Here is a 21490-nt window from a genome sequence, read left to right as displayed (position 1 = left end):
GAACTGTGAACACCTCTGATCACTCTTTTTTTCCATCCCCAGTCCATCTGCTGCAACTATATTAAACCAAGGGTACAATACATTTCTCTCTCTATATATGTAGGGTTAGTATTCAGGTGCTTAATATTGTCAGTATGAGAACGTTCTGTGGATTCAAGGGGAATAAAAGAGGATACGAGTTGTGTTATTGACAATTATTGAAAAAAAGTACCCAAAAAGTAAAAGTACACTTAAATCACAACATGACCTGTCAGTGTTGTCTTGTATCCACTGTGTATACCGTTTCTTTGCGGGTGGCTAATCCCAGCTGACATTGGGTGAGAGGCAGGGTACAGCCTGGACAGATCCAATTAATCAAACCATCTGTCTTTGGACTGCAGGAGGAAGCTGGAGTACATGGAGAAAACATACACAGACACGGGAAGAGCATGCAAACTCCACAGAGACCCCCCCCCCCCCCCCACCTTCCCATGTCGGCAATTCTTTAGAGCTGTTTTAACTGACGTACAGTATGTGTTTTATATGTGAAATCTATATCTGGAATGTGACTTTATCTAGCAATTAAATATAGTGAAGTAAAAGTTACATTTCCCTTGGAGTACAAGTACTAAAATGTACTCATTTACAGTACAGACAATAATAGCAACTTATTTCAATTATGTGTTAATATATGTTTTCATAGAAAAAAAGACACAGACTACGATGTAACCTTGGAAAGTCAACGAGTTTGAAGAGCTTTTGGTGATAAGGTGTGTACCACCCCTTGCCCGAATATTCATTATAATGATATATATTTATATTATGGTATTGTGAATGTGTCAGACCCCGACAATATCCTGCTGCGTTATTCATATGTGAAACTCCAGTAAAATGTCTGGACCCAATCTTTTCTGGCATTTTCTGAAGTCTGAAAATGGCACTCACAGGAACTGGAAAGAGAAATCACATTTCTCCTGTGTTAGCATTTCTGCAGTGGTGCAATAACACCATCACATCCTAAAGAGGTCATAGTACCAGAGTATAACATTAGACCACTGTGCGCCCAGGCAGCAGAAGGCAGAGCGAAGAGCTATCAGCCTCCTCTCCTCTGGAATCAGGAGCCCTCTCCACTTTTAAAAGACTTTCCTCTTTAGTAAAGCTTATAGTTATAGGGCTGGCTCAGGCCTACATCCCTATAGGTCTGCTGCTGTGGGCCTACACTGCAGGGGGGACTTCCCATGATGCTCCTCTCTCTCTCTATCTGAATACATTCATATCTCATTAATATATATGACTTACCTAGGTCCTTCCCTCTCCTATATTTGGTGCTCTCTCATGTCTATACTTTCTCTGGAGCTCTAGAGTCTGGATCTGTGATTGTGAGCAGCCATCTGCTACAATTACTATTTTTAGTCTTATTGTTATTTGTCCATGAACCATTGTTGTTGTTACTGGAAACACCTCTATCTTTACAATTGTCATTACTGCTCCCTTCATCTCTGTCAGACATAATCTTTGTAAAAATACTGAAACACCTCTCCGTTTATTTTAGAAACCCTCTTTTCTCATGAACGTTGTAACTATTGTTATTTTGTTGACTCTGTTACACACCACATCTATCTCACTTCTGTCCTTTCTGGAAGAGGGATCCTTCACATCTCATTTCAATAAAAGTTTTTCTTTGTTACTTTTCCCTCACTCTTGCCGAGGTCTAAGAGCAGAGGATGCTGCACCTTGTTCATCCCTATATGAGGCAAATTGTGATTTGTGAATATGGGCTATACAAATCAAATTAAATTGAATGATGGCCGATACATCTCTGCCTCCTCCTCGTGGCTTCTCTCTCACGACCACACGAGGCAGATGGTCGCCCACTGACAGCATGTTCAAGGTTCCTTCCTGCGTATATCTGTTAATGATGATGCAAGGAGTCCTTGACTTGACAAACAAATATGACAGCAGCTGTAGTTTGCACGTAGATTCACTGATGTAGAACATATAGTTTCCACTCTGTGAAAGTGCACACCGGCTCCAGTCAGCGGCCCCTCTCAGAAAGGAATCCATGGGGTTTCTGTCTTACTTCGCTCCCCGGCTTATGATTTATTCATATAGAGAGTAGAGCATTCCCCCACACACCGCCGCACCCTGTACCCACAACCCCCCACCTCTCCAATCAGGAAAAAATCCAATGTGTGGAAACGCACTGTAAAACGAATCCAGCTTTGTGTCCTGTAAAGTCTGTGTTTTAATTAAATGTATGTATTTTTGTGCACAAACAGGGCAGATTAGAAAACGTGACCTTTGCACTTTAAAACCACAAAGCCGGCAGCAGCGGGGCCTCGGGTTGCTTGCTTTTTTTTCAAAGGCTCATCCATTCATAATGCACCATAGAAACTACAAAGGTGGATGGGTAAGTGGACAGGCGAACAGGCGATGAGACACAGAGAGAGACGAGAGGCACATTTGACACTTCAAAGCATTTTTAATGCGCCATTTGCTGCATGGGAAATGAACCTGAGTCAGGAATTTAGTAAAAGAAAAACGCAAAACCAAGGTACCTCCAGACAGGTGAGGATGTTCATATACTGAAAACTACTGAGTGACATGGATGTATAACAAGGTGATGCTCACAAAAGATGTGTGACCCCACGTGCCTTAGCACTCAACCTGGACACTGCATTGTCTATTTAGACCAATTCCACTGAAGGGTGCAGCACCTGAATTGAGACACAGCTACTGAAAGCTGCGAGTTGAACTTTCATTTCTGCCTCCAGTTTCCTGCTTCTTCCTCTCACCACATATCCCAGTAGAAGGCCTGCGTGTGCAAGAGAGGACTCACTGGTACAAGGGTCATGCAAATGGCAGCCATTATCATGTGGCTCAGCAGATACGATTCTGTAGCGCTTCTTGAAAATGTCACGCCACAGGTACAGTTTGGCATCATCAACAAGGCCCGGGACCTCATCATGCACGTTCATCTGTGACTTTTATACTTGCGCTTTCCAAGACTAATAACGGTCATAACTGTACATACCTCAAATTGTAAATATCTACACACATATCTTTTTTCTAGTTTTTGTGTTTAAAATAATTTGACACTGTTTTTCTGCTTTTTCAACACACCACAGCTAAGTCCTTGTAACCTGCTTGGCAGTTAACCCTGATTCTGAATCTGATTCTGATTATTGTCTATAATGTGTGATTTGCATATCCATGGATAAATTTGAATCTAGTTATTGGATAGAGAGATAATCACCGCTTCCTAATACACCAATGTGTTCATTAGATTCTTCTCTCTTTTATTTCTTTTTTTCTTCTTTTCTTATTTTGTATAGGCTTCTCCCACAGTGAAAATACGTGACTGATCATTTACCACTCGTGTGCGCTTGATGATGCGAAAATGTGAAGATGCTTGCGGACGTACAGCCTACATTGACGTCACTGGATGCTACTACAAGTCCCAAAATGCATCGCACTCGTTTCTCGCGACGGTGCTGCGTTCAATGATACCTCGGAAATCTGAAGCTTCGACAGCGAGACGCACTGGATTTTTTTACACATGCAGTATGGTATGAACGTACCATTTGATTAGCTGAAATAGGCTACAACACCTTTAAAGATGTTAGCAACAATTATTTTCTTAATAAGCTAAGCTATATGTCCATCTCGTTTAAAACAGCAGTAAATTCAGTATGGGAAACATACCTGTTAAATCCCAGACTAGCTAGCATGTTATAAGGTAAGGGTTAACACGTATCTTTATAATTGGCTGTAGAAAATTTGCTTTTATTCAGGTGTGTAGCTTACGAGCTCAAACTTTTTCTATGAAAAGAGGTGTACGCTAAGTGTTAGCCTACTAGCCTTTTATGCTACTAGAATTTTACCTGGTGACAAACAGGCCATGTCGAATGTTACTTTTTTCATAGAATTTATAAGATATTAAATCTTACAACTTTGTCTATAACCTCATGTTAGGACCTAACAATGTCTAATGTTTGCGATCTGTTATTTCGTAACCGTAAGAACATTACCCCATAAACACAAGTATTATTAATTAATGTGTCTAAATATCTGTTTTGTTACATCAGTGTTTGATTTGTTCGCTCATTTGCAATCTTTTATTATTTTACTTTATTTGGGTCCCATCATCAGGAACGATTTATGTGATGATCAGGCAATGGCACACACATTTTCAATGTGTAAAGAGGATTTTAAAATAGCCCTTTTTAGAGCCTACTGTACTGTACTCCTTTCAACACATTCAGCTCATTTGTGGTGCAGCCACAGTAATGTAAAACTGAAAACACCTCAGGTGGAATTTAATGATGCATTTCAAATTTTGCTGAAGCTTCCAAGATGGACAAGTGCAAGCTGCATGTTTGTGGCTAGCAATGTCCCCAGCTCTCATGCTCTGCTGAGGTTTTTTTTACCCACTACGAGGGTGGGAACATTTAATTTGTCAACACTACACCTGTCATTCTATTGGTTTGTGAATTTTGACAGACATATTGCAATCAAAAATCCAAGCGCAGAAGAAAGAATTAGAGAAGGAATCAGAGAGCAGTCGTTTCAGGCTTGCACAGAAGCAGCACAAGGTGAGATGCTGAAGCTGAAGCGCAGGAAATTTGTCCGAGCACAGTAAGAGCACAAGCAGCGCAAATCTAAGAAACAGCCAGGGGCTATTTGAGTGTGAGAGCAGTGTTTTGAGGGAAAACATTACAAAAACAGAACGTGAAACCAACAAGTCCTGCTTTCAAACTGAAAAGCGCTCTCTTGAATAAAGAAAGGGGGAAAAAACATCTATTTAAATATATGTTAAGATTAAATAACTCAAAATATGTGATCATAAGGGCTTGGACCGAGACAACAAGTGGTAATCATAAAAAGGTCAAGATCTCATAATTAAAAACAGTTCCCACATTGAGCAAACACTGGCGATTGTGGAGAAAATAAGACTGCCATAGTTTTTTGTGTGGTTATTACTATTATAATATTTTTTTATTTAATTTCAGTTTTCTACCCATTTCTGTGCAGCAATTTCTTGAAAGGCCATTATAAATGCCAAAACAAATCTAATTTCACAGGGTCTTCAGGGTCTGCTGACTGTGTGAGAACCACATCTTCCGACAGCCCGTGAAGGCAGCAGGTCTCTGTACCACTACGCTCAGCAGCAGCAGCAGCTCTCTCTCTCTCTGCCTCCCTCTCTCTCTCACTCTCTCTCCCCGTCTGTAACCTAAACAATGACTCCTACTACAGACCGGAGGACGGCACGTCAGTAGAATGCGTTACCCAGCACAGAGCCCGTGCGTCTCGCTGCTACACCGACCCCTCGCTTAAATGCGCCCACCGTAAACATGTGGATACCTACTGAGCATGAGAAATACGGCGTCGGTAAGTTGATTCCCCCTCATCTCGCGTGTAGATGTGAGTGTGTGATTGAGTGAGTGTGTGTGTGAGTGTGTGTGTGTGTGTGTTTTCCTCGCACCGCTGTCCTCTGGCTCCGGTCGCAGGGCATGTGTAAATTGTGTGTAGAGGTGAGCTGGCTCCGCGGCACGGGGGGAAAGTGTTTGTGTGTTTTTAAATGTCAGGCAGCATCAGCTTCTCTTTCTCTCTTTCTTTCTCTCTTTCTTTCTCTTTCCTTCAGTCCCCGGTTGATGGGAGCCTATCGTTCAGTCTCACTGCCACATTGCAAAGCAGAAGGTTGTAGCTCTGACCCCCCCCCCCCCCCCCCCCCCACCTCACACCCCCCACGGTTTGCAAAATGAGCTGCCACATTCAGATTTATTTGTTCTTGCCCTGTTCTTGCTTTGTGTTTGTGCGCATCGCCCGGGTGTCATCCCATTTGGCTCTGGAGTGTTGTGTATTTGCTCTCGCTACTGTTTGAATGGGAGAGGAGGTGGAGGAGGAGGAGGAGGGGGTGTGGGGGGAGCGAAATCAGCTGCTTACCACAGTCAGTGGCTGAATGTCTGTGTACACCCCCCCCCCCCGACCCCCCAAAAAAACCCCTCTGCTAATTCTCTCTCAAAAAAAAAAGAAGAAGAAGAAAAGCAAATCTGCAAAGACAATGAGAATCTGTATTGATCCTGCTGTATGTGAGGGACCGGGATGGAGTCCTGCAGCCACACACTGCATTGTTCGGGGGGGGGCTGTCGGTGGATTCTGGATCGGCGAAGTGAGACAAACAAGCGACAACAAGGCAGCCGAAGCCAAATAAGCTGGAGAGGAGAGGAGAGGAGGAAAAAAAGAGAAAAAGAAATCCCACACAGACTTTGTTCTGTTCTGTCCCTTTTTGCGTTGTGTTCACGCACACACACAAAATAAGGGCTCATTGAGATGCGGCTGCTGAGAGGCGGCTTAAATGTCTCATAATAATATTCACTAGAGATGTTGGCCTGCTCTGTGTGTGTGTGTGTGTGTGTGTGTGTGTGTGTGTGTGTGTGTGTGTGTGTGTGTGTGTGTGTGTGTGTGTGTGTGTGTGTGTGTGTGTGTGTGTGTGTGTGTGTGTGTGTGTGTGTGTGTGCGTGTGATGCTCTGGTCCCTACATGATCCCGCAGCCCTGTGAAAACGAGCCAGTAATCATTTTGTAATTTTTCTCGCGAGCATGCCAGGAAAAAAAGTGGCCCCGTAGAAACCTCCTTAAACTAATAAAACTGGTATTTTGATAAGTGTTAAACCATCTCAATTATACATCTCCCTCCCTCGCTGTTCTCACTTCCCCCGTGTGAATCATGTGCAGTTGCGTAATAAGGCTCCCTGGCTCTTTTATAAATGTTCCCTCTTGTCCTAAAACATACACTATGGTGCCACCTTGCCACTGTGACCTGAAACCAGTGAGGCACTGCGAACCAGAAACCAGCCTCTGGCCTGCCCTTGTCACACTTGGTCACTTGACTGCTCAGGCTGCAATTTCCCCTGGTTTGGAGTTGTTTCCCTTCCATGTCAATGTGCTAAAAACCTGATGTCACTTACCGGGCAGTTATATTACATCACTCTTAATCCTACCCCGAGCTGAGCCCCCTGGAGCCCACAGCTTCCATATTCTGATAGGAAAGGATAGTATTCTTCCGTTTTGGCCACTTAAACCCGTTTCCTGTCAAAGTTCACTTGGCTGGATAATAGGAGGACAGTTATTTTCAAGGCTAAATACCCGCCATTGTCCCTAAACTCCTAGAAGGGGCCCTGTTAATGGGATTAAGGCTCCTTATCCCCCTCCCCTCCTCAATAACAGCAATAAGACTCTGTTAATTGGCTCTGATTTATTTTATTAAGACATGTTTTGGCAGCGGCACACTTCTCTGTGGCCTGGATCTTTTCAGGAAGGAACTTGGGTTTTTTCCTGTTGTGAAATTCCGGGTTACATGATCTGCAAAAAACACACACGTACACACAAAGATATGGGGAGGGGCTTTTTTGCAGCACAGGTTGGTCCAAGGTTAAGATAAGTGTATGTGTATCTGATCTGGGGTTTTGTTTGTACTGTACATCGCTGGATGAAGATGGTCGGGATGTGTTCATATGAGGATAACGCTGCACGTCCTGTCACAAAAGTTGTCACAATTGAAAGAGTGAGCTTGGGAGAGGAGGTCCAACCATGCTGACATCACACCTCGCTTGTCATGCAGCGATAATCTGTTTGTGAATGTGACTGATATGATTGGATGAAGCCCCGCTACAATTTGGATGTCAGAAACATGTAAGGGGAGGTTACTTTCCAACCATTTGTCACATGCCCAAAATGACATATACTGACGCCTGTACTCTCAGCACAAGACATGCTCAGCCACCCTGCATTTAAATAATGTTGTACTTGTTTGTTATGGTTACTGCAATGTCTCCAAGGCCCAAAGTATTCCATCAGCGTGTCGTAAATGTTTTTTACAGGTGTAAAGATGAAAAAAAGTTTGCCCTGATCAAATATCCTCACGCCAGCATTGATCCCCAGTTTGATTCCTATCCTCAGTTATTCATGCCAGGAGGAACGTCTCCTTCCTTTTCCACGAGTCCCCAAAACACCACCTGAAACGGCACCGAGTTACATCACACCTCAGTAGAATTAACGTCATTGATCCACATCTGTTTGTACTTTGCTGTGCAGACGTGTTGGCTCCTCCGCGAATATCCTCTCTGTGGAGTGATGAATTGTGCTAAATATTAGCACAAGTAAGTCCCTACCTTAGCCATTTTAAATGCGATCCCCTCCAGGTGCTTTCAGCCCACATTTGATCCCCTTCTGACAGGGAGGCAGGCCAACTAACAGGGCTTGGAATTCTCCTGATCCCTGAACATTTGATCTCGGGCCAAATCGAGATGAGATCCGAATGTGTCGCTGTGTAATTGGAAGGTTGCAGCGTTTGATGTCGATTCGCCTTACTAGAGATGTGAGGCCAGGGGTGGACGGGGGCCCCTGCCATTGATAAAATATGAATGGGCTCTCGTGAGTGGATTTTAAGGCACCCATTAGCCTACCAGTGGAGTGATTACTGGTTTTTGAACTGAAGCAAGAAGGGTGGGAGATTGATGAGCTGACCTTAATATCTGATTCCTTAATGTACTTGCTGAGCTTGGGATATGGAGACATTAAATTGAGCCAATGGAGAAAGTCTTTTGTATCTGTCATGTTTTTACAGACAAAGGTGGGTTAAAGTGCAATGACTCAAGGTCCTAAAGATTAATCCAGACAAATCCAGACAATTTCCAGAGATTCTGAGGAGTTGCTGTATGTTACAACGCAAATGTTCAAGTAATTTTCAGAAACTTTTCCTGCCACCCTCCTATAAATATCTCAGGATGTCAGGGAGGTGTCATACATGTAGAAGACACCAATCTAGATGTCAACTTGAAAAGACAAAGACCCAAAAGCTTTTGGCTATATCGGCCCATCCCAGTGTTGATGTGTGGTAAACAAAAACATTTGCTTTTAACAGAATTCATAAGTCAGGTCCTGCCTCCTGCCTCAGGCGCCACCCCTCGACTGAATGTTGCGGACAATTTCTTGTTATGAACACGTTTGTCCCGCACAATGTCCTTCTGTGACAAGACAAACTTTTAGAATGGAAACAGCTTAAGAGGAAGCACAAAAATGACGCAGAATTGAGAAAACAGCATCTTGGATGATGTCTTTCTGTAAGTAGATGATGGACAATTGGTCGTAAATGTAACCAAAGACAAACAGACTTTGACTACTGAAAGTACTTGAGGCTGCATTGTGTTGAAGACAGTCCACAGACAGAGTGAGGCCTTTCCCCTCATTAAGGCCGTCTGATACAGCCAGTCAAGCATGTCATTGCTCATCATAATTTAGACACATAATTAAAGCATTTTAACGAGCTGGGTTTGATCCGCGTGCGGGCAAGTTCAGTTCACCGCCAGAGGTTGATTGGAGAAGCTTGATTTAGTGAGTAGCCCTGTTCCATTCTTTGAGCTCTGTGGACAAGGCCACTAGCTCCATCGGGTAGAAGACAGGATGGAGCTGGGGCCTGATTGAATAGCCCCGGGCCCGGTGTCCTCCCCAGGCCGATGTCAGGCCCTGGGCTCTCTGCTGCTCTCCCACCGCTGACATGGCTGGTTCCTCCCTTGGGGCGATGTCGCTATGGTTGATCGAGATTGGAAGGGGTGGGGGTAGCGGGTGGTTTAGAGATGCTGGCGCGTGTCATGGGTGGACTCATTGTCAGGGCATCCACACTGCCCTGTTACCCCCAGATCCAGCCCCCTCCACTCTATAGGGGATTAGCAGGTTGTTTTTGAGGGCCCTGAGGCCCATTCCACCATTATACCCATGATTCCCTAATGCGGCAAGCCCGATCTATGGGGGAGAGTGGGGGGTGGGGCAGGGCGAGGCGAAACCTACCAGTTGTAATTGCTTCCTCACCCGTCACCTCATCCCCATCTGCAGAGATAGCGCCCCTTCTCTTGTGTGCGCGCCCACGGTTTTGCACACACAGAGCGCTCGTTCAGCAGGGACGGAGACAGTGGGAGGCTCCCTGGTGAATTAAACAGATGCAGTAAATAAAAAAAAAAAAGAAAGAAAGCAGCAGAGTTAATCACCAGTCCCACAAGCTGTTCCCTGGTGTGTGCATCATCTAAGGGTTAAATAAATCTACATGGACATGCGACATATGACGGGCTCGGCTAGTGTTTTATTCATGGCTGATTCACACCGACAATTATAGCATTCGTAGCACAAACACGTCCCATGACGTGAGGACGGAGTTGGAGTCAAGCAACTGCTGGTTCGTTTGTGTTATTCAATTAAATCATCATTTATGATGGAGCCCTCCATTATGAAAGAAAACACCAAAAACACGAGACCCAGCCGTAATAGAGACGGTTGTGTGGGACTACAGTTGTGTTGTTTTGTGGAACTAAAAACATATTTTCTCTGCACCTCCATTGAGCTCGTCTTCACTACACACACCAGGGACACCCTTGCAAATCTCACTGGACACAAACAACCAATATGCTGTAATTGTGTGTCCACATCCATGTATAATGTGGGGACGGGCAGCGGGAGAAGGCTTCTTATGCATTTTCACTCCAGTCGTCCGTGCTTGCTGAAGAGGCGATGCTTCCACTCAGACATGGCCGAGTGATTTCTAGTTTACCAGAATGCATCTGGCTGTTGTAATGGCCATTATTCCGCATATGGTTGACAGAAATTATTTGTGTCATATGCTTGTCTGTCTGGTGATTACTAATATTCTTCTCACAGGCTCATTTGTGCATTGTTGGTTTTCGGGCTGAAACAATCATATTGAATTATTCTGGTGGTTGATTGCTGGATTAATCACTTTATCTAGTTAGTTTAAGTCTATTGTTCAGAGGCCATGCACACAACCCAACCCAATCGTCGAACCAAAGTTAGATGCTAATTTCATCTGTGGTCCCTGGACAGGAAAATATAAAATACATCCAGTACAATGCAACAATACAGCAATTAATGGTAAACAACAAACCTAATTTACAAACAGTACATCACATAAAACATTAAGTATATGTTTTGTGACTTGTCCATCTAAAACTCCAAGGAGCTAATTAATGCTCAGTGTTCGACACATCTACATAAAAGGATGAAGCCTTCTGTATTTCCTTTGTGTCAATTTGCTCTGTATTTGTGCAAGCTTACAGAAATGGACAAAACTGATGAAAACGAAGCAATACCACCGAAAGTTCGACAAGGTGACCATCGGACAATTTCTATTGATAAGAAAACGACCACCATTAAACATGTTTGTTGTCATAAACCTTCGACTCTGTGACACATCACTTTTCACATGTAAAGCTTGTATTAATGAGCCTTTAGACGCCGAACGCACAGAAACATCTTGGCCAACAAAAGGATCTTTTGTATTTTTGGTAATGAGACTTTTTCTTTGTTTTCATAAAACTGAAAGGAGATTGTGGCTTTTGAAGAAGTAAAACCTTTTCCCCTGCTGGCAGTTAGGCGCCGTTCTGTGTGTGTTGTTGTACAGTTGTGGTTCTCCCATCCTCGATATCAATCTGTGATCCCTGCGTGAGGGAGGTTAATGGGATATGTCCTATTAGGAATTCAGCAGCTTAACTGATCAGTAGCGCTCCTGGAGTGGAGGCAAGTGCAGATTGTGCATGTGTGTGTTTTTGTTATAGAGAACCGGCAGGGGGGGAGGAGAAAAATGACTGACGTGCCATTTTCTTAAATGAAGGGGTGCCTGCCAGTGACAATAACTGTGATTGGCGAATGAGAAGGGCTGTTTATGCGTCAAGCACACACTATTATGGTGCCACAGATATGGTCGCCTGCGCTGGTCCAGCGTCAGTTATCTGTGTCCCCTGGCTGTAATCCAGGCTTGCATGTATTGACCATAAAGGAAGGAAGTACATTGATTTGTACAAGCGTTTGTGTGGGTGACCCAGTGCATTGTTATGACCCCGAGCCTTTCGTTCTCCCATGAATCTCACTTTAGTAACCGCTACCTCTGTTTAACCTCAACTTACCAAAACCAATGTGCTTAATTTATTATTAACACGCTACTAAAAAGGAGCAGCTATGGTCTGTTTGGGTTGAATCTTATGTCATTAATGGATTATTGATGGCTAATTCAGTGTCAAGCCTCGGTTAAAGGACATATGCATAATTTAAGAAAGTGAAGAGGTAATGGTCGCGGTTGTGTCTTGTCTTAAATTACCCAGTTAATTCTTGAATACAGAAGTGGCTTCTAGTGTGAATCACACGGTCACAGTGGGGGATGTGCGGCCGCTGGAGACTCACACAGATCACTGTGGTTCACTTCTTTGTTTTGTGCCGCTGTTTAATCTATTTCTCTGCGGGATGTTTGACCCTCGTCAGTGTAAATCCATACAGGGGCAGTTTTTTGTCTCTTCATCTTCTCTTGTGGCTTTACATTGACACAGTAGCATGACACATTTGGATACTGTACATATTCACTCACAAATGCCAAAACAACAGAAGAATATGAAGTCTGCCCGTGTATGACAAGTGGTTGGTTAATTGAGACATGATTAGATTCTGATGGGTAAGGATTTTTGCAGGCAGATTCCGATATTGAAACAAATATTGCTATTGGGTAGTAAAACATATTTGACATATTGGCCAATCACATATTTCCCCGCATTTTTTTCTATTATGTTATTAAAGAAATGTAATTGAGAATTTATCTTCTACAGTTTAAGCATAAACTTTACGATGAATAAATACAAAGCACATATAAAACCAAATATATTGAGTTTTAATGAAGAAAATAAGGATACATCTTTTGTACAATCTCTTATGCATCTGTTTTTTCTCTAAAATAAGAACTGTCATAATGGCATGGTGATACCAATATGTAGGTAGACTCATAATTGCATATTGACAATGTATGCTAATGTGGGTGGATGCACCAGCCTTGTAAATTGGTTGGTTGGTCTCTACTTGAGAGTAACAACCAACGTATCCCAAAGATCAGATTGTAGTCGGCTACGTTAGTAGTTTAATGTGGATGGATGGCCCCAATAAAAGATGCTCTAAATACAAATCATGCAGAGATAGATATGGCTCAGCTCTGCTTAGTTCCTCTTCATAGCAGGTAGTTGAGGAGTTTATCAGCAGCGAGGTGGATTAATGTCAGCGAGAGGAACATAGATAGAGGGGGAAAAAGCAAAAAAAAATCCTCAGACAGAAAGCTGCTGGGTGCCAGAGCTCGACCTTGACTGAGTCTTTTCACATTGGCTGTCCTCACGACCTGCCCTCATCTGTTCCCTCTCTCCTTCTACTTTTGTTTTGTATCTCCTCAATTAAATGGAAATGCTTTTGTGTTTTTCCGTTGTACTGAATTGGTTTTCCTTTGCGTCCTGTTGCCTCCATTTGAGTCCGTTTCCCTCTCCCCCCTTCCACTCTCCCGCTCATTCCCGCGGAGCGAACTGTTTCCAGAGACAGCAGGTCGCACTGTGATGACCCTTATCTCACTCTCTGCCTCTTTTATTCTTCATCTATCACTCACTCACTCGTTCATTTTCTGTCTGGCTTTCTCCCCCTCATCCCTTTCCTTTCTGTAGCCCACTTTCTTCTATCTGTGCTGCTGCCAGTTCGACCTTTATCTCTCTTCCACACGTTTCTCTTTCTCTTTTTTCAAACTCCCCTCTTCTGAATCCATGCTCACCTGCCCCAGATATCCCCAGATACTGTTTGTGTGTGTGTGTGTGTGTGTGTGTGTGTGTGTGTGTGTGTGTGTGTGTGTGTGTGTGTGTGTGTGTGTGTGTGTGTGTGTGTGTGTGTGTGTGTGTGTGTGTGTGTGTGTGTGTGTGTGTGTGTGTGTGTGTGTGTGTGTTTTTGCATACATGCATATGCTTTTCTGTGTGCAAAGATGCGCACATGTGCATGTTTGTATGTTGTATTTGTGGGTGTGTGTGTGTGTGTGTTTGTAGCAGCCCCAGTGGACTGCATGTCTGAAGATGATAAATTACTATAGGTGCTATGAAGTGGAACTGTACCGACTGTAGACTGGTTACTCTGCTTCTACTAAACGTCCTTCCTACTATTGGATAAAACATTCACCAGTGAGCAGGTTTTAGCGATGATCAACACAGAGGCGACCGTGCAAATCTCTCTGGCAAACACAGAGATTTCACACGTCCACCATGGGTATGTCATATTAGTGGTGTATATTGACCGTGGGCTCAGGAGCTGAGGCAGTGACATCGATCGGTTAGGAGCCTCCTGTCTTGAGTGCGATTGGACTGTTTTGCCCATCACTATCTTTGCCTCTGTCTCTGTAAAGATCACACCGGGAGGATCCGCTGATGCCTGGCTGATTTCTGGGCAGCAGCCTCTCTGACCTTGCTGTTAGCAGCCTTATTACCCGCTCACTTTGTTCCTCCTCTGCTGTGTTTTTTTGGATTCTACATTCGCTCCCTGTCCCCCTTGGAAGCACGTGCTATCTGCTTCCTGCTCTGACTGTGCCGTTCAGATGATGGCCTGGCACTCTCCTGCATGTCAACCTGCTGCATGCAAGGCACTGGCTCGCGGCCCGTCCTCCTCACCTCTCCTCTGGCAGCTCCCCTCACTTCCTCTCTCCGCCCCGCACACAGAAAAGCCAGTTTAATGTCAGGTTGACTTTCAAAAGGGCTTTTCATTGCAGCCCTCTGCTGCTCCCTCGCTTGCTTTCTTCACGCCTCCAACAGACTGAAGTGTTCAGGCCAATTGCAATTGATTTTTTTTTTTTAATGCACGACTGCTCAGCTGATTGAAATGGCTTTATTTTATAGTAGAAGAACTTATAGGATGGAATGGTTTTTCTTTCATTTAGATTTATGGGGCAAAAGAACGGGGTTACAACTCTGAAACCAGATTTACTCTAATCTCAGCGACAGAGCTCTAATATAATTACTCAGAAAACTGACTGTTTTTTCCCTGCTGAATGATTCTTGTGAACTCCCAAATGAATTGTGTGGGTGTTGTAGAGTGTTATTGCCTCACAGAGTCTGTTTAATTCATCAGGTTGACTAAACCTCCAACCGCGACCCAGTTCACTTCTTACGACTCCTCCCTTCAACCCAGCCTCTCAGCGGGGACTGCTCCTATTTGGGATGTTTATCCAGTTAAGAGGAAAGCCTTCAAACCACGCAGAGACCGAAACAGATCTCTTAGTTAAATGTTTGAATCTCGAATAAATAACCCCCCTCCCCTCAAACATCTGAGCTGCTGGATCATTTGAAGTTTTGTTTGTCTGAGGGGAGAAAAACCAAGTGTCTTCCCGCTTCTTGCCTCTCATCGTTGATTGAATGGGGCCTTTACAGCCGTCTTCCAGCGACACCAAAGTTTGGCGTCGCACTGCATTGTAGAGTTTATTTTTCAATCGGGCATTCCTTTTGGGCTGGGTTTTTCCTCTTCCCACCATTTTACTAGAAGATCTACAAGTAAATACAATAGACATTTTATGTGTTTTTTTTAATTACAAGATTGTGGAAATATGCTTGTTTGCTTGTTTGTGTGGAGTTAAATAAGAAGATTGATTCCACTCATGTACATATACTAAATGTATAGCAAGAGCAAGCAGATGGTTGCTAAGCATAAAAACTGTCAGGCTTAGTCATCAGTAACCATTTGGATTAGGAAAATGAATGATATATTAAACTTTTCCTTCCATGAGAGCATATATGCTCTACCAGCTCTCAGATCACATGAAGCAACACATCATTAAACCAGACATTCCGGGGTCAAGTATCAGTTTCTCCTGTCTCTAACAGGCGCTACCAAACACAGACAACATCCCGTCACAGTGGGGTCGGCTTGAGTGCCCCCTGTTTGCCGCAAGCCTAATCCCTCTCCAAGCATCTACCTGGTGCCTTTTTATTTTCCTCCATCAACCAGTCATACCCTCAGGGGAGGGAGTCTGAAGAACTAAAAGCGGAAAGTGGCGCTGCTAAAAGTGGTTGAAATGGATCCCCTTTGTGTGGGGGCAGGAGGGGAAATGCGAAGGAAACCCTCCCCTCTGTGACAGCCTTTGTTTAGCGTGTTAAAGCCCTAGGTCGGGCCGTCGGTGGCAAACCGACACCTCGGGCTGTCGGCTCAGTACAGCGGAGGAGATGACGCAAAGAATATCTTTTGGTACGTATGATAGCTATGTACACAACATGAGCACAAATTGCGATCCTGCAGTGGCTTCCCTCTGCGGATGGTTCTCATACCTTGTGAGGCCCCTGGCTATTCTTGTTAACAAGCAGTTTGTGTTGAGAGGCGGCCTCAGATAAAATATACAGACGCTGGCATGGAAACAGTTCAGAAGCTGGTTAGAAAATGCCCACATTTACTGCTGTTTATTGCAAAGGATCCCTCTGACGACAAATGGTTTTGTTGGTCAAGTAAAAACATTGAGATTGTGCTGGTTTCCATTTCGTTCCCAAGGACATCAGAAATAGCATCACAGCTCAACAGGAAGTATTTTCTGCGCTGTTAATGGATCAATAATGGAAATCTCTTTTTGTAACACGTATCCCCCTACCTATTTATCTTAAGCCTAATGACCTGCCACTGGATGCTTTTTGACCTTGATGGTCATCACCAAGCCCAGTATCATCTTACAGTCTTTGAGCACTTTGAGCTTGAAGTAAGATGCTTTCATGCTGTTTCATTCGATTTGACTTGAAAGACTGGTGAGAAGGAAAGCTTAGCATCTGTGATTTATGACTTTTTCTTTGAAACATGAATCCCATCCTCTCAGCTTTGTTTACAAAGCACCTCGGGAGCAGGCTGGTTTCACAGCTACGCCAGTGAAACCAGGCTTATTCCTCTTCCATCTCCCTTGAAAAATAAAATTAATTGAAGTAGCGAAGAGCGGAACACGCTTTGCGCTGCCAGGCTTCATGTGATGGAGGATCATGCCTGAGCAGCTGTCCGAGCTGAGGCAGTATCGCGGCCCGTCTTCCTCCCTGTCCGTCTTTCACTTCACTCAGAGCGGCTCGGGCCTTCTGCTGCACCGTGCTGACATAATGAGTGTGTGGATGCTAAAAATACTGATGCACAAATGGAGCATGCTGCACTGCACATGTTTTTAACATATGTTTTAAAGCGGCTGCTGATGCTGGTGTTATCTGTGGTTATCTGAAGCAGGGTGGGAAATATTCTTTGGCCTCTGATACCAAACCAAAGTGCAGCTGTTTCCTTTTGAAGACGCCTTTGATCAGCGGATGGTGACCTGGACTACACATGTAGAATCCAGTTGTTAATATATCACAATATCTGCAGGTACATGGATGTGCTCAGTTTGACATTTTGTAGCCTTCAGCAGTGGCCTCTCCTCCAGCTTGTATTGAGTTCAAAGGTTAGTGTGGTAATGGTAGCGATTGAACGGGTATGCATCCAGGCGAATTGATTTGAAAGGGGGGGGGGGGGGGGATGTTTCCAGGCATCATCATTGGTGATGCGTCACCCGCAAGCTCCCCCCCTCCTGGACCCTCATCTGGACAGCAGCCATAATCCTCTTTGCACAGTCTATCCTGGTGCACTAGTAACCTTACTGTAACCACCACCTAGGGATAGGGACTGGGTGACAGTGGCTGGCTGTGTCTGCTCGTCTGGCATATAGCTGCTGGAATGGATAGAAATATTACAGGCAAGCTTTTAAGTCCCCTAGGAATATAGCAGTATGGGGTGGTCTCTTACTTTACATCATTTTATGATTTTACTTAAATACTTTAGAATATGAGAGCATATTTCGAAGGTTATGTTTTCTAGCAAGCTATGCAAGTGTTTCATTGGATCAGTTTTACGTTATTGATTTTCCTAATACACATACACGCATATTATATAATTCATACTGCAGTGTGATTGCAGACAAAACAATTGCTATTTTAGGCCTTAAATATACCTAAATTTAAATTTGCAATATTTGTTGATGATTCTAGGCTGGCCCCTGATCATTCATAACATGGTCAAGCTGACTTTTCAACATGAAGAAAAGAAAATATATATGTATAAATTTTTATGAATTCCGTTGTCCTTATTGAATACCAATAATAACTGAGGCCATAAGTCCTGCTTGGAGCTGACAGCAGTGCAACACAAAGCTGGTGCTCCTTAACAGAGAGAACAGTGAACCTGTAAAAGATGTGTGGTCCATATGCATTGGTCTTGAATTACCTAGGTAGCTGTGATACTAAACCCTTTAATTTAGTGATCATAGTGTTTATTCAAATTCAGATGTTAATAGACTACTATTAAAGAAGTATTAATGACTGCATTGTTATGTAAATGTACTCATTCAGAGCTGCTAACACTGACTATTGTCGTGATTGACTAATCTGATCTTAAATTCATAAAATCCATAGTTAATGAAATATAACAGAGTGAAGCATCAAATCCTCTTATTTGGAATGTTAGAACTGCGATGTTTGAAGTTTTTGTTGGAGAAGAAGGACTTTAGCGATTTATAGTTGATGTAAAAAGTTGTTATTGTCTTTGAATCAATTGTCTCAGACCTACAGACCGCCATACGTCTGTTTCGGGGAAATACACTTACATGTATTGTAATGATTAGTGCACAAGATGATGAGATAACAGGGTTTTACATAACTTAAGTGCTTAGATGGAGTGTGCTTTATCTTGGCATCATCAGCCGTTGTTAGGTAAATCTCTAGTTGTGGAACATTTAAGCTGAAAATAGGAAGAGTTTGCAGATACACCGGTGCATCACTAATCGTGTTTAATGCATCAACTGTCCCAATCACCATGCATGCCAGGCTTTACCACTAAAGAAAGAGAGGAGAATGTGAAGGGAGAGGGAAATAAAAAGGAGGGGGAGATGGAGCAGGAGATATAGTGAGGCGGAGAGAATCAGACGGAAACAGAATGTGATGGTTGATGGGCTGTCAATTGCCGGGTCCACACGGAGTTCCTCCTCTGAGCCGAGCTGCCAAGGCTGGCAGAGCACCCGTACCCCTGTGTGTGTGTTTGTATGTGTGTGTGTCTGTATCCTACCCGTTTGTGTTTCAGGAACTCTTTCTGTTGCTCATTAGAATCTTTATGCTTTGCATCCCCCGGGGAGCAGCAGGCGTTGAACGGGCCACGCAAATGAGGCTACCTTTCTACTTTGTGCGATGGTGTTCATTCGCAACTATGGGAGGAGTAAAACCAAGATGAAATTAATCACTGCAGCCTCATCCCTCCCTCCCTCCCCTCCTTCCCCGCGTCCCTCTTCAAGTTCCGAGCTCCTGCAGACTTTTTAACTAGTTGTATGTAATTACAGAAAGCTTTAGAGGGTGCACACAACTGTCGCTGACCTAAATTAGGAAACTGGGACATCGCCCCCTCCAACTTTCTTACTCCACTCTATTGATTTTGTCTGTGAGCTCTAGCAAATTACCAGAGCACGGCCATCAGTTTGACACTCTCGCTCTCTCGGCCCCGCTGCTGCATTTGAATTAGCCTAGCCCGAATTAGCCGGCGCGTAACTCAAAGTGCAAGGCAAATGTTTCTCCTTCTTCTTCTCCTCCCAATTTAATCTGCAGAGTATCTGAGGGGAATTGGGAATCCCATCCATTCGGGGTCCCTGGCAGCACGACAGCCATTAAAAAACCAATTGCAGAGCAGCCTCTTTGTTCACACCACTGTAGTCGCGAGTAATGGACAAGATTAATGAAAAGTTTGAAGCAACTCCTTGAACTGGAGCGAAACTCAAAGTAGGCACCAGGGAGTTTTCTGCTGTGACAGTTGAGTATCGGTTAATTCTTTTTAAAGTGCAGGATGACTTGAGTGGCTACTCTCTCTGTCCCTCTGTGTATCTCGCTCGCCGTAGCTCTTGGCTCGGTGAGTTCCTACGTGGTTTGCTTTGATAAACACAGCTCCGCGCTGCGCTCCCTCCTGCCCGAGATTGATTCCCGAAAGAAACCGATCCAAACCATAGTGGTTCTGTTTTTTTTCTTCTTCATTTCTTCGAGCCCAGAGTACTCCGACCCCAGGAATAATCCTCCATGATCCACCAATGGCATGCAGCGCACGGGAAAATAGCCGTGAGGACAGCTGAACCCCTTAGCCCGGCTGGAATGTTTGACCATGTGCGAACACACACACACACACACAGACACACACACACACACACACACACACACACACACACGCCATACATTCAAACACACAGTGGAGCACAGTGCAGAGCACAACAACGTGATTCATTCTAAAGATTGCAGGCCCCCCTCGCCTTGTTTACTTTTAGCTTTTATTTGTGAAGCCTGCGTTTCCTGACAGCAGGCCCCATGCAAGGTGACTAAAGCAAGAGGAAGGAAGGAAATTTCATTTCCTACAGAAACCCATTAGACGTCGTAAAGGCTCATTTATCCTGCCTTTATGTACGAAAAGAGTCAGTTTGGAATAACAAAATCGTCTCTGCCCACATACCTCCATGCGGTCCTTACGTTGGCATGGTTGTTCAGCAATACAACCACAAGGGTAGTCACGTTTAAAACAATGATGGTCTAACATACCAACCCGCAAAATCTCACAAAAATGTTCCGCCATTGTTTAAATATCTCACTCAAGGTCGATAGTTGTCTCACTTGAACTATTGGCTACACTACCCCCCCACAAGTTCCAGTGGTACTGCTCTGTTTTGTCTGTTGCATCCGGAGCCGTAGGCTGTCAGAGGAAGTGCACAATACGCATCTAACGCTGAGCATAAATGAGCCTTAAAGCAAATGAGTTCCCTGATGCACACACAGCTTGTGCGTGAAACAATAACCTCCAGTTGTTTGACAGTTGTGGCTGTAGTTTCCAGTAAAGCAGTGCTTTGTGAGGCACCCACAGTATACCAACATTTTCCTTACCCCAGTTCATGCCCATATTCCTGTGAGTGTGTGTGTATGTATGTGTGTTAATGTGTGTGTGACATCTATTATTGATCTAAGTTATAGCAGATGTCAGGAGGACAGGCATTCCAACAGGCCACATAATCCAACTGAAACATTTTCAGTCTGTTAGGCAATTTTTTATTGGGAAGAATGAAAATTAGGGCCAATATTGACATGGACACACTCACACACACATTCATTCTCCATATTTTGTGGCTTGTGGAAAGCAGTATCACATGAACATTCTCTATTTTTATTCGGAGGCTAAATGACAGATTGCATACTTGTTGTACTCGTTGGTTAAGTCACCCCTCACCGCCCTCGTCATCTTGTAATTTTTAGTTCGGCTCCATTGTCGTCTCGATATTTAATGGCCTCCTCCTGCTTTTTCTTGTCTGCTGAGCTCTGTCGGACTAGTGGCAGAGCTTACAAAGTTTCGCTGTTGCTTAGAATCGCCTGATACCCAGTGGTACACAGTGTGTTTGGCAATGCCACTGTTGAATGCCCCTTTTGTTTGAAGGCAAAAAGATGCTAAACTATATTGGTACCACCTCTGCTGGTTGCGTTGGAAACCAAACTATGGAATTTAAAAGCAACCTTTGTCAAGATTTAGCTAATAATTTATAATTAGCTAATAATCAATAATTCGTAATGAATAAAAAGGAGTCGTAGCTTTGAAAATGTGGAAAGAAACATC

The 21490-nt window shown here is 43.9% G+C and overlaps 1 protein-coding gene across 2 annotated transcripts in view; it reads left to right on the top strand.

The window, feature by feature from the left end:
- Positions 1-5130: 5130 nt before the first annotated feature.
- dock4b (dedicator of cytokinesis 4b) overlaps positions 5131-21490 on the top strand; it is a 108247-nt gene continuing 91887 nt past the window's right edge. For both annotated transcript variants that reach the window (XM_053414831.1, XM_053414830.1), the window contains exon 1: positions 5131-5370. In XM_053414831.1, coding sequence (XP_053270806.1) covers positions 5334-5370 — 37 coding nt within the window. In that variant the 5' untranslated portion in view covers positions 5131-5333. The remainder of the gene's footprint in view (positions 5371-21490) is intronic.

The sequence above is a fragment of the Pleuronectes platessa genome, chromosome 22 (genome assembly GCF_947347685.1).
Source record: "Pleuronectes platessa chromosome 22, fPlePla1.1, whole genome shotgun sequence".
NCBI classification, from domain to species: Eukaryota; Metazoa; Chordata; class Actinopteri; order Pleuronectiformes; family Pleuronectidae; genus Pleuronectes; species Pleuronectes platessa.
Note: the sequence above shows the minus strand (reverse complement) of the source record. Positions and strands in the feature narration are given on the sequence as shown.